General features: G+C 42.5%; 1 protein-coding gene across 1 annotated transcript in view; it reads right to left on the bottom strand.

Moving 5' to 3' along the window:
- HGD (homogentisate 1,2-dioxygenase) overlaps window positions 1-14123 on the bottom strand; it is a 42338-nt gene that overhangs the window by 8994 nt on the left and 19221 nt on the right. Inside the window, exons 6-12 of the mRNA XM_027585758.2 lie at window positions 10057-10116; window positions 8042-8133; window positions 6901-6935; window positions 6008-6087; window positions 5351-5450; window positions 3189-3313; window positions 702-806 (exon numbers count right to left, since the gene is read on the bottom strand). Coding sequence (XP_027441559.2) covers window positions 702-806; window positions 3189-3313; window positions 5351-5450; window positions 6008-6087; window positions 6901-6935; window positions 8042-8133; window positions 10057-10116 — 597 coding nt within the window. The remainder of the gene's footprint in view (window positions 1-701; window positions 807-3188; window positions 3314-5350; window positions 5451-6007; window positions 6088-6900; window positions 6936-8041; window positions 8134-10056; window positions 10117-14123) is intronic.

Here is a 14123-nt window from a genome sequence, read left to right as displayed (position 1 = left end):
GCTTTTGGGTTAAGTTAATCTATTATGAACTAGGCTGCAAAATGAACTTTCCCCCAGGATCTCAGAATGGAGCACTTTATCACGAATGTGGGGCCTTGGGGGCTTGCCCTGTAGACCAGGGACCTATTTGTGGCCCTCTAATTGAGTGAAAAATATCACCGAATTCACACTTTAGAACTTCTTTGTTTTAAATTCAGGCCCTGAACATTCTGAGGAACTTTAGAAGAGGGCTGTCTGCTCCATCACGGCTAAAAATAGCTAGGAGTGGCAGCCGGACTGAGCAGACTCAGCATTCGTAAGCAGGACAGAGAACTTTCCAAATCCAGAGCTGTCTCTTTCTCATCACTTTATCACCAACATTAGCAGTTGGTTTCTTTGGGGGATACATTTGCTAAGAAGAAACTAAGTTTTTGGCCATCTATGGGAATTACTGAGATACTCGGTGTGAGAACTAATCTGTGTTCAAAGCTGAGTGTTGCATGTCAGGCTTGGCTCCCCCAGTAGCTTGTTATTTACTCTGTTCCCCAAAGCCTGGCTGCAGGGGATTCAAATTCCTGTCACGGCAATGATGAATGACTATATCTTGGGCTTCCAAGGGTGACACCGGAAATGTTAAATCTGTGAATATCGGGGACCTACTATGGACCCCTCCCACCTAAGGGCTGCCCTATCCCCAGGGCCCCTCCATGGTCCAGACTTACTGCATGGTCAAAGGCCACCGAGTTAATGACCATGAAGTTCTCCAAGTTGTACTTGTAGGGGGTGTAGTTCCCGTGCCAGGCCACAACATTGAATGGGGAGACGTCCTGATCGCAAAAACAAACAAACAAACAAACAGGAAAGGGTAATCTTAGCGCTTAATGCTTTTGTAGCTGTGTTTCCACAGTTTGTACTTGGTATCACTGTCTCTCTTTTTGATTTGATTTTGTTCTCATAATTTAGTAATGGTGTCCCTTGGGAGAAGTATGACCCTGAATCATTTTGTGGTTGCTTCCCGTGCCTTCAAACTGTCCCTTGCTAAGCCACCAACCCTATTTTTCCAGTTCACAAGTTGCAGCTGCCTCTGATCACAGTGCAGCAGAAGCACAACACATTCTCCAGGTAGTGCCTTTTCAACAATTTTCAACACAGTTGTGAGAATCTGTAGATGTCAGCAACTCTCAGACCATCTGGGCTGGGGTTCCTGGTGCAGAGGGCAGGCACTTGCTGGGACGGCTTTCCAGGTAACTGCTGCCTAGAGGAGCTTCTGGTACACTCAGTTCCTAGGTTGCTGAGTGCAGGAAGGTGAGATGGTACCTAAGAGTTCCAGGCCCAAGGACTTGAGTTTTCAGAGCAATCCCGAGGTGATGCTCTTTGGGCCTGCTCTGGGGTAGAAGAGGACCGGTGCTCTGTGACAGGAAGGTAGTCCCCACTGTAGCCATGCATCTGTTCTGGAAACAGCATCTAACTCAGAATATTCTAAAGACTTTACAGAAGGGAACACTCACAGAGGTGTGATTAGGGTTAGGTGAACTGACCAGAGATGCTGAGGTTTCTGAGCCTAGCAACAGTGGGAAGCCATTGCCATTCCTAAGCCTGTGGGATATGGGAAGACACTGTTGTTATAGGATTCCAGCAAGAGCTAGAACCATGAAGAAGGGGCTGCTCAATTGTATGTTGGTAAATATTTAACAACTAGCAACTATCTCTCTGGGGAAAAATGCTCTGTTTTATAGCATTTGTTAATTTTGTGGGTATAAATATTCCACCCTGATCACTTTTGAGCTACTAATGTAATGTTACTGAACACAAAGTTGGGAAGAATGTGTCTATCAGTTCTCGCATGCCAGTATGAACTGGCTCCAGGATGCCACTGGGGGTACCCAGCAGGAACTGAGCTCATGGAGGGATGCAGTCCCAAATAGGGAAGAAACAGGAGAAAAAACCCTCAACTTGTCTTTCCTCCTGCCTTCCAACTTCCTGTGCGTACCTCCCATTGGTTGAACCCAACCCAAAACCAGCTGGCTAGGGAGCCCATACAGGTGATTTCCCAGGACACAGATCATGGCAGAGAAGGGATAATGGATCAGTGTGGGCACTCACACAGAGAATAACCAGCACAGAGTCCACTTAGAAAGTGGAAACCCACAGAGCTGCTGGCTACCTCTAGAATAGTGGTTCTCTATCAAATGTATGTCAAAAATAATATGGGGAGCATGCTTAAAATGAATGTAGGTTTCCACACCCCATGCCCAGAAGTTATCATCTTTGCCAGGCTGGAATAACATCGAAGGATCTGCATTTTAAACAAGCTTCCCTTAGGATTTCTGGTGCAAATGGTCTCTAAACCACATTTTGAGAAATCCTGAACCAGACAATATGAAGGTGACAATATGTCAGTGAGGCTGGCAATTAACTCTCAGGGGTTAATTTTAAGTGCCAAACTAGTTGGCCTCTGCTGGTTAGCATACCATCTACCTTGGATGCTGTCCAAGGAAAATAATATGGCTTGAAAAATATAAGCTATATGTCAAATGGGCAAAAATAATTGTAATAAATAAAGGTAAACAAAAGAAATCTTTGGATTACTTTGGTTATATAATTACATTCTGCTAATATATATTCAGTACATTGAGCAATAATATAATATATGCTAATATATTATAGATCACATATTACATTATTATTTATTATTATTATCTATGCCTTTGTTTATCTCCTGAGTTTACAAGGCTGGTGGTATAAACTAAGTCAAGCTAATTAACTGAGTTCTACTTTTTTTGTATCAGTCATAGCTTCTATTTGAAATATGGTGGCCATTGGTAATAAAAATCTTAGATGATCTGCTTGTTTACTCATTTCCCTTTTCATAACATATTACCTGCCTGTATAGTATATTTTACATACCATTTATAGAGACCTACATATTGCCAGGATTTTTATTGCTTGGTGAGTGGAAAGAGCATGACCTTTGGAGTCAAACAGATAAAGGGTCTAATGCTAGTTCTGCCATTTACTATGACATTTGGTAAATTACTTGTCACTACCTTTTTGTGACTACAAATGAGGCAAACAGTACTTTATTTGTAATATCTTAGTGGTATGGTAAAAATGAAAGGATATGTAAAGTACTTAACACTGGCCTTAGCAATCAGTAGGTGCTTAATAACTATTTATTCCATTCCTGTCCATCGACCCTCTTACTTTACCTGTTTGGCAGCAAATAGCTTGCCCTGGTATTTATTAATCACAGTGTAGCCACCTGGCACTTGGCGATCTTCATACCAGGCAACGGGTATCAAAAAGTCTCGAGGATTGGCCAAGCCATTGGCTCCTAGAACACAGCGACCCAAAAGTCTTTTAGATACTTCTGAAATCACACTGGAAAGATGCCCACAGTTGCACAAAGAGAAAGGGCCATGTCAAGAGCCATTCCACAATTTGTTTTCATTGTCCAGAGGCTCATTGGAATCCCAGTCTGGTACCCTTTTAGGAGGACCCAAGGAATTTGATTAGGAAAAAGAATCATGAAAATCATCATCATCATCACCAGCATCACCTCCTAAAGTTGTAGAGTAAATATGGTTTATTGACCATATTACATGCACTATTGCATCACTGCAGTTGAGGGGAGAGGATGAGACTAGAAAAGAGGCCAAGGGAAGGTCTGGTAGAATACTAGAACTTTTCCCCAAGAAAACCGTGATGGTTCTAGAACTCATCTATAGTCCTTGATCTCAGAAAGGAAGGGTTACATACTGTTGCCCCCAGGCATGCCTCTGCTTCTCAGACAGAAGTCGGAATCCATCCAAGTCTGCAAAACTGCTCTCTAGCCCGACAGATCTGTCTGCCACTCAGGAAAAAATACTCAGGACTTGCCTGCTTACCTTTGCTTAGGAGTGAGTGTTCCCTCCAGAGAAAGAAAATAAATCAAAAGACCAAAAATAAAAAGTATAAGTGCAAAAACATAATTTAACTCTGAGAGGAGAGACCTGGGGAGTGTTTTATCATTTCTGGCTCCTGGGGTTAAAAAATATAAGCCCCCAGCAGCTGGTTAGTAAATTATATATATTTTCCAGAGGGTACGTGTTCCACGGAACCTGGAGGCTATGCTGACTGTAGAGCAGCAGGAAGCCAGACTGAAGTGGGAAGAACGGGTGGTGAGCAGGACGACAGACGGCCCGCCATGGCTCCAGCTGCCTCTCTGCTGCCTCCCACCTTCCTCTGACTATTTGGATCTCTCCAGGGGAGTGACCAGAAGGCACATGCTGGCCTGTCCTGTTTGGCTCTCAAAAAGCTGTTGACAAGGAAAAGAAGAACTGGGAGGTGTGGCCACCACCTTTAGCAAACATGTCAAAGATGACACCAAGGGCCAATTTTCCCAACCCCTCCTTTCATTCCAAGAGATGTTTTGAGAACAACTCCTCCTACCACCTTCACTTCTCTCCTGCATCTCCTGCCTCCAGTTTGCCAGAAGAATCGGGGGTGGGGGGGACCTTGATTCACTTTTGAAAGTTTTCGTCTTGCCTCATGGAGGAGGTTTCTAGCTCCTTCATGGCCCCAGTTAACTGTGTACATTTTGTGGAATGTGCTGAGTTGGAATGTGAGGTTTGTAGACCATGCATTTTTCAGTCCAAGTCCCCTTTCCATAGGAGTACAGCCCCTGCCGTTTTTATGGCTTTCCCCTGCTTTATTGTCTACACACAACTTATTGACTTGAGAAAATGATCTCCCTCCTATTCACAAAGTTCATTCCCACATGTATGGTTTTGCTTAAGCGGTTCCCTTTCCTTTTTATTTGTCCTCAGCTTTTCATCAAGAATTAGTCAAATCTCATCTGTTCTGTAAAGCTATTCCTGGTGACTTGGCCCCTAAGTAACCCAAACTTCTACATCCTTTAGGGTGTACACTGTATAACCAGAAATCTATTACATACTGTCTGCTCTCCAATCATCTATATACTATTCTAGAGAGAAATTTATAATGGGTTGGCTTCAGTTGTTTACTTTTATGTATGTATTTTATGGGAAGAGGCCTGTGTTACCCTTAATGAGATTCCATAATACCCTCAGCACAACACAGAGCCAAGACTAGCTGATGGATTGATACACTGATGAGCTAATTAATGATTTCATTTCATCAGTTGGGTCAGAACCTCTGAACCTAGAGGTCTGAAAAAAAAAATGTCTGGGGTTGTTTAGAGAGTTCTAATAGGCTTCTGAAATTCCCAACTACATTTGATCTAGAGAAGTTGTCTAGAGAGGAAAGTTGAAATGTGAGTGAGATCATGAGGGGAGAAGGATGTTTAACGCTCATGCAATTATCCGTCCTATATCTCAAGGGAAATTAAAAGCTTGTAGTGAAGATTTACCAATTGGTCCCAGGTCAGGCAACTCAAAGTGGACACCGTAGACCTCCAGGACGTAGCCCCTTGTCTCCTCGAAGACATCAATGCTGAACCGCATTCCTCTCTGGAACGGGAAGCAGACAGTGGTGTGCACTCCCAAATCATACCTGTAGCTATAAAGAAGCTGCCCCAGAGCCACAGCTAGCCCCAGATGCAAAAATAAAGCTATAGTCTGCTGAGTATGTTTGAGAGGTGACCAGCTCAAAGATGAGTTAAAATGAAAAATTTAACTCCTAATCACATCTGTGACCCAAACCAATTCTACTCTAATCTCTCATTGGGTTCAGAGATACAGCCGAATTTTCAAGAAATTAGTCTTCACTGCACCCCAGTCCCCACACCAATCCATGGAAACAGAGCCTTATCCAAAGTGTGTAGGAGTATTTAGGAAAGCAAATTGATAATGCTCTTTGCTTTGTGATTGCGTCATATTTTAAAACAAATCAGGCTCCCAAACCTACTTCCCCTTCAGCACAGGGAGCCTCCTGCATGACTAAAACTCCCTCCCCTTCTCAGGCATGATCCACCAAGAAATTTTAAAGTTGGAAATGACAGCAGCTGCAACATCTGATTGCTCCCAAATTAGGGAGCGGCAGGGGAAGAAGGGGACACATCACCAACCTGAATGACGCAGATTTCATTGGGCTGCACAAGCATCCTGCCAAACTCAGTGTAAATGTGAAGTTTCCCTTTCTGGGGAACTAACAAAAAAGACAGGGCAGTAGTGAACAAACAACTCTTTTCACATGAGGACCACTTCATGAAGAGTAAAAGGCTCAAAGGCTGCATTTGATTTTTCATTCCAAAAGAAAGGGCTTTATTGAGTCTCATGGACGTAAATGAATATTCTGACAAGTTAGGTTAACAATTTTACTACCTGGAAGAAAGTGAATGAAAAAATCGATTCTGCTTTTTTTTGTTTGCGAGGTAGAGAGCTTGTATATGCCCAGTTCTGTGGATTGACCAAAAAGGGCAACAGAAATCAGATGGAAAACCACTCACTTCTGATAGTTCCAGCTAGTCTGGCATTTGCATATCTAATGTCTACACCAAAATGGTGGCTACAAAATATCAATATTGAAACCATCAAATAGAGTGGGTAGACCAGAGAAATCTCTAAGAGACATTCTGTTTTAGATACCATCATGAAAATTTCTATCTCAATGGCAGATATCAATGACAGGTAGTCTTTTCTTGGGCAGGTTTGAAGGCAAATAGAATTATGTTAATAAGTTAATCACATGTTGGTATTACTCTTTATTTCTTTTCAGCTTTCCAGATCTCCCATATTAGAAAGGCCCAGCAGAGATGGGCAAAGACAGAGAGACCAGGAAATAGACCAGGGGCTTTGAGGTATACCAGGAATCTTTTTCAGACCACCAATGGCCTCTAGACCTCAGTCTGTAGATTGCTCTACATAAGACAGATTGAAGGATAAAGGAAAATAATACGTATAAAATTGAAAAGCAGCTTGTGACTGGGGATCAACTCACAGTGAAATCTTCAGAACTTACCAATCAAGAAGTCCCCATCTGAATTGTAAAAACATCTGAAACATAAAGAATAATTCCTGTGATTTTCAGTTTTAACATTGTCCAGACAAATTAATTCACTCCACATGTTGTTTACCACCCACCATGTGCCAGGTTCAGTGCTGGATATAAACTGGTGAGGAAAATGACCCAATCTCTGCCCTCATGCAGCTTAGAGCCTAGTAGGAAGTCAGATGGCAATCAAATAATTACGGAACTGTATCATTGTAGAAAGTCAAGTTCAGGGGAATGAAGGAATAATGAACCTGATCTAATGTGAGGAGTCAGCAAAGGCTTCCCTGAAGAAGGAACATTTGAGCTGAGATCTGAAGGAATTATCTAGGCAAGAGTTTGGGGAGTGGGAAGAACATTTCAGGCAGAAAGAACAGCACATGCAAATGCTCTGAGGCAGGCTGAAAGAACTGAGTGAAGGCTAGTGTGGCTCAGGGGAAAAGAGAGGAGGTGGTATGATATGACGTTGGACCCAAAGAGACATCTTCAGTGCCTTGTCATGGCTCAGAGAAGTTAAATGACTTGCTCAGATTACTCAGCCAGGAGGAATGGAATGGGGCTTTGGATGTAACAGTCTGGTTCCAGAGGTAGTGTGCAAAATGGGTCTGAGATTCTGCTTCTCCAAGAAGAGGCAGAATGCCATTTACATATTTTTTCTGATTAAAAAAAAATCCAATATGTAAGCTCCTCTACCGAGGAATGTTAAGCTTACACAGTTAATAGCTAAATCCAAAATCTGTCAGCTCGACCTGCCACCAACTGGTGGCCTTTAATGGCTGCTCATGCAGTATGACTTTGGACTCAAGAACAACCCTGGGGAACTTTAAGAAATTAGAGATACTCTGACCCAAACCTGGTTAAAGTCAAAATACCTCTTGGACTATTCTAGCTTCCCAATGCCCATTGTCTCTTTTCTATTTGCATTGTTATGTGAAATTCTTATTTATGTTACAGGGATCAGTCAAGATTGAAATGCTCACTTATTAATAAATGTATATCAATGTTGCTCTGGGAGGAAAAAAACAATAACAAAACAACAACCTGGCTTTCACTCTCTGGCCAACAGCTCTTGGGGAATAGGGATGTTCTGCCCAAGCACTGAGCCTCTTACCTGTTCCCCATGGAGGTGTTACAGAGAAAAATATGGATGGCAAGTCCATTGTTAGACTTTATGTCTCCAGCTCCACACAAGGTATGCAGGCCCTGGAAGGAACAGCAGGAGAAGGAAGGGTGTATGCAAGTCTTGTCTGAGAGGCCAGCCCTCCTCCTGGTCCCTGAGAGCCAGGAGGCAAGGTTCTATAGGGTCTGCTCCATGGGACGAGTGGGACATTCGGGGTCCAGCCTGCTTCTGGGGAACTCAAGATTTATGGGTTTTATGTTTGGTAGGTGGTGGCTCACCCTAGTTGCCAGCCACGGCCCTAGATCTGGATTGTCTCAATGGCTAAAATGACCTTACTCGGCATTTTATCAGTTTGGTGCTTAAGATCAGCCTGGGGGAGAATTTCTTTCAGAGGTGAAACCAGATACCTAGGAGGCCTAGGGAGGAAGCTTGCCACATTAGGGACCAATTAATGCCTCTCAAATGCACCTCACCAGGTAGGCAGCCTTGAGCTTATACGTCGGATCAGCCCTAAGTTTTCCACAACAGGGAAGTGGAAGCATTCTGACCAACTGTAATCCTCTCTGCTGATAATCCACAGTCCAAGAAGCCTTAACACATGGGTCTTCTCAAAATTCTTCAGCCCCAAACCTGCAGATGGAAAGGAGGGAGCTCTGCTCCTTCAGATATCCATAATTCACCCAGAGTGGGGGGATTTCTTTTTGTATTTTAATTCAGTTTGTCAGTTTGGAGTCTATTTAGATGAACTTACACAGAGTTTGGAGCACTTAATATAGCTAAGGAATTCTGCATGATCCAAACAAGTTGGCCCATGGCTGGGCACCTGGACTCTCCCTAAGTAAGCCATGGGCTGACGTTGGTCTGCAAAACCTTCCACTGCCTTCTTTGAGCCCCTCTGCCTTAAAGTTCCCTTCCCTTTCCCCTACATGTGGTTTGCTCTGAGCACAAGTGTTCTAATACTCCCAACACCTGTTAACTATACCAAGCAGAACTTCTGATCAGCATTGCATTAACTAGAGTTGTCACCCTGAGTTGATGCTATTCTAGGTCCATTTCAGAAAGTTCATGAACTTGGATGGGGACGAAATTATATATTTATTTTCAAATAATCTCTGAAATGTATCATTTCCTTCGATTAATATGAATGTAAGCAACAAACTATAGAAGTATTAAAAGTACCTGTACCCTGGTCACTGATAGAAATCATGGATATTCTTAGATAGCATTACAGTCATTACAACTATTCCAGAACATCGTTTATGCTCATACTTCTAACAACTATAGCTGTTAGATCTTTCCATAGATCTTGTGATTTAGTGCATTTATAAGGAAGCATATATGTTACTTACTATAAAAGCAAATTTGTTATTTTAATATTTTTATCATTGTATTTCAATATGATCAACTTCTCTGTAATTTTATGTAATTTATTTTATGCATTTAAAAGCACAAGCTTTACCAGACTACTAAAGGAGTCCACGGAGAGGGAAACAAGCTATAAATGACTCTTAACTGTAGGGAACAAACTGAGGGTTGATGGAGGGAGGTGGGTGGGGAATGGGCTAGGTGGGTGATGGGGATTAAGGAGGGCACTTGTCATGAGCACTGGGTGTTGTATGTAATCGATGAATCACCGAACTCTACTCCAGAAACCAATATTGCACTGTATGGTAGCTAACAAAAAAAAAAAAAAAAGGAGTCCATGGGGGAAAAAAGCTAAGAACCCCTGTTGTAACCCAAAACAAAGAACCTGAGTCAGGTAAATGCTCAGTTTCCATTGGTCATTCAGAGATATTGTAAATAGCTCACCAGTGCCCTTTGGTGTCAGCGGCCATTTGGTGCCTGTAAGTAAGACATCCCTTGGCCAGCCCTGGAAGCAGGGGCCGGCAGTGCTGTCTCTGCTGCGTGCCTCTAAGTCTGCTGCCGCCTGGCATTCAGCCTGCAAATGGCTGGATCGCTCACCAGGGAAGAAAGCAGAGCAGAGAGAAGTATTGGTATTGACTTACGCTCACGAAGTCCACCTTCTTCTGAGATGCTTTTGGGATCTCAAATGGTTTCCATCGAAGCTGGGAAAAAAAATACATGTAATAGGAAAATTATTTTAGAAGGGGAAACCATAGGCTTTCTAAATAAATAGCATCGATCACACAGAAGAAGGATGGCTGTTCCTTCTGTGTGGCTCCGACTACTTGTAATTTGTTATTTTAAAATTAATAATTACCCATTACTTCCTCAAGGGTCTCAGTTGGGTTCTGTGTATGTATGTATGTATGTATGTATGTATGTAGTGTGGGTGTGGTTGTGTGTGTGTTTGATATAGATAGAGATATAGTTTTCATTCCTTAGCACTTTAAATTAAAAAAAAAAGATCATTGCTTCTTATTTCAGAAGCTGTTTGTTTCCTTTAACATTTTGTTCAGGCACATCAGTGAGTTTTGACTGATGCTGCTTTTTATGCTATTTATAATCGGCTCCCTTTCCTGGCATGCCAGCCTCTCTGTGTGGGCTCCTGACACTGCAGGAGAAGGTTCTACTTCTACTTCTAGCCTTGGGAGTTATGAATTATTTCTTTAAGAGAAAGAAAAGAACACCCAACTGAGGTTGGATTTAGTAAATGCTGTACTGGGTTCCATTTCTTCACCAAACCCCACGTTTGTCCCCAGGCTGCCTGACAGTTCAGTTTAAATCACAACAATCTTTAATTTAATAATGAAATGATCTAAGGAAGTGGGGAGAAAAATCAGCAGGTCTAGGACCTACTAGAAGTGTGTCAGCCCAGCACTTATTAATCAGCCTGGCAGGAGGTCTGCTCCAGCCAGCCTGGCAGCAGATAAACCTCGGGACATCTCACACAATGACCTGTGCCCCCATGGCCAGTTCCACCAGCTGTGGTGCCCGGTCAGTGAAGGCGAGGCAGGCCTCCCCTAGGTCATGGGGCTTGGCTCATTTCGTATTTCGGAGAGACAGCTGAGTGGGAGAGAAAGCAGCAAGTGGGAAAGGTGGCACTAGGATTATTCTGCCTCTCTGACATACACAGTCAGGTGGCGGTCTTTATTTTTTTTAAAGCAAAGCAGGATGATCTCATCTTGGGATGACTTAAAAAGGATAGAAAAATGTCGATTTGGAAAACGTTGTTGAAATCGTGCCTTAGAAAGAAGGAAAAGGTTTAGGGGCGCCTGGATGGCTCGGTTGGTTAAGCGTCTGAGTCTTGATCTCAGCTCAGGTCTTGATCTCAGGGTCATGAGTTCAAGCCCCAGGGGGAAAAAAAAAGGGAAAGGATTAGGACTAATTCCATTAAAGATGGTATTTCCTGGGAGGAAGGAGAACCTGAGAGCAAGGATCTGGGAAAGGTTTCTTAACTTCAGCACTATTGACATTTTGCTTTGGATAATTCCTTGTTGTGGGGCTATCCTGTGCATTGTAGGATGTTTAGCAGCATCCCCTGACCACTACTCACTAGATGCCGGTAGCACTCCCCCAAGTTGTAATAACCAAAAATGTCTCCAGACATCATCACGTGTCATCTGGGGGACAAATTTTCCCTGGTTGAAAACCACTGACCTAGGAGGATAGTCCCCTGACATCAGGAAGGGCCACAGCTAAGCACTTCTAGCTTTTTGAAAGGAAGTTCTAGTCTAGTGCTAATCACTACATGCTGCTTCCCTTTACATTACATTAGCAGTGTGCAGAGTTTGTATACTCAGGAAGATTGTCTGGAAGACTAGACTACCTAGCGTCTTGGTCCTAAGAAGAGTCATCCTTCTAGTTTCCCAATGGAAGGGATTTAAGCATCACATCAGTAGTTGCCTGGGCAGGGCGCCTAGGTGGCTCACTTGGTTAAGCGACGGCCTTCGGCTCAGGTCATGATCCTGGAGTCCCGGGATCGAGTCCCACATCGGACTCCCTGCTCAGCAGGGAGTCTGCTTCTCCCTCTGACCCTCCTCCCTCTCATGCTCTCTCTATCTCATTCTGTCTCTCAAATAAATAAAATAAAATAAAAAATAGTTGCCTGGGCAAACTTTAGACCTATCCAGAGGTTCTGAACCTGGTTACCCATGAGAGTCACCCAGAAGGACTTTGAGACTCAAGACTCAATTAAATCAGAATATGTTCTGTATTTTATAAAATCTTTATTTTATAAAAGGTCTACTAATGGGGCAGCTACAGTTTAAGAATCAGCACATCCAGACAGAGATTCTGTGATTCTTATATTACTGAACCAAGCATCATACTCAGAAAAGTCCACCCTATCAACCAATCAATAAATTAATCAGTCAACTAAATTGTGGTGTCTTTGGCCAGATGTGGCAATGACATGCTAGCTACTAAATAGCAAGAATGTTTAAATAGCACAAGTGTAAATATTTACAAACCTAAGAAAAAAAAGGAGAGCAAGAAAAGAGAAGGGGTACCTGGATGGCGCAGTCAGTTGTGTCTGTCTCTTGGTTTCCCTCAGGTCATGATCTCAGGGTCATGAGATCCAGCCCCTGTAGGGCTCTGTGCTCAGCGGGGAGTCTGCTTCGCCTCTCCCTTTCCCTCTGTCCCTCCCCAGCTTGTGCGCGCGCACACACACACACACAGTCTCTCAAATAAATAAATCTCTAAAAAAGAAGATAAGAGAAAGAAATAAGAAAGAAAAAAGAGAAAGAAAGAAAGGAAAAAAGAGAAAGAAAGAATGGAAGGAAGGAAGGAAGAGAGAAAAGAAAGCAAAGAAAGAAAGAGAAGAAATTCCAGTAATAGGAGAAGCACTTCCTGATTTGTTGTAGTGAGACAACACCTTTATAAATCTTCCTGAAATTGAAATACCTGTTGGGGTTAGAAATAAAGTCCTAAACCCCAAAGAAGAGGTTTGTCTTCTGTGAGTGGGAAAAACTAAGCCAGAGGGGCTGAGAGGTTGGTTTGGTTGTTTTCTTCTGGTCAGTTTTTCAGTCTTCTGTAGCATATCAACCCTCAAGTCATGAGGAGAGAGCCAGGGGTGTCGAGAGGACAGGCACCTACATGATGATGTAGGGAGCATGCCTTCAACAGGGCCCACACACTAGATGAGGCAGTGGTCTTGAAGAATCTTCTCTAATGCAAAAATGATACCCTTCAAATGATGGAGATGGTATAGGGAAAGAAGTAATTTATCAGCTGGGTCTGATAGCAGCAGATTGTACAGGATCTATATTCAGTGTATTCTGAAGGATAATAAAAAACCCAAGCTGGTTCTGATAAATCCAGTACTCACAAGAAGAAGCCAGCTTTTGATATTTGGGCAAGAGATTTGTGTCAGGAGCTTTGGTGTGATATGTTGTTGAATGTGAGGAGGGAGATTTGGGAGATGATAAACAGGAAGAACCCATGAGGTGGAGGGGAGAAATGGCTCCTGCTAAAGCCAGATGTTCAGCTTAATTGCATGCTGTGGAGCAGTAACCCTCTGATCCAAGGCCAGCCCAAGGGGGTTGTGCATTGGGCTGAGCCAGAAAGGAGATCTGGTTCCTGCTACTGCCTCTGTTTCCATTTATTCTGTGACCTCAGGCAAGTCAAGTCATTTTCTCTCTCTGGATTGTATTTTTTCTCACATGTAACAATGGACTGCTGGAGGAAACTACAATTCCAGAATTCTCTTCAGAGAAGAGCTTTTGAAAGTGATAAAGGATGCCTGTTAGTTGATTTAGTTCTATAACTTTTTAAAGAGTTTTTAAAGTTCATACTATATATTATTGCTAAATAACCCTTCACACAGAATTTAATAAACATTTCAAAAACAATGAAATCAACTGTAGTACTCAAAGCAATGTCTTGACTATAGAGGATATTAAAATTCTATTGAATGATTGAATGAATGAATAAATGTAAGGCACTAAGAACATTGCTAACATCTCAAAGAATAAGACTAAAGCAAATCTGTGAGATTATTTGTGGTCAAGTGACTTTCAGGCGATAGTAAATTGGCAAATGTTTCTAAAAATCCAAAGATTTTTTCTAGAATGTAAGTCTTTATGAATGTGAAAAACCCTCAGTTCTTCCATATCCTGATTTTCTGTCTGGTTCTATCAACTGTTGAGAGAGAGATGTTGAAGTTTCTAAC

Source organism: Zalophus californianus, chromosome 1 (genome assembly GCF_009762305.2).
Source record: "Zalophus californianus isolate mZalCal1 chromosome 1, mZalCal1.pri.v2, whole genome shotgun sequence".
NCBI lineage: Eukaryota > Metazoa > Chordata > Mammalia > Carnivora > Otariidae > Zalophus > Zalophus californianus.
This window is presented reverse-complemented; position numbering and strand designations above follow the sequence as displayed.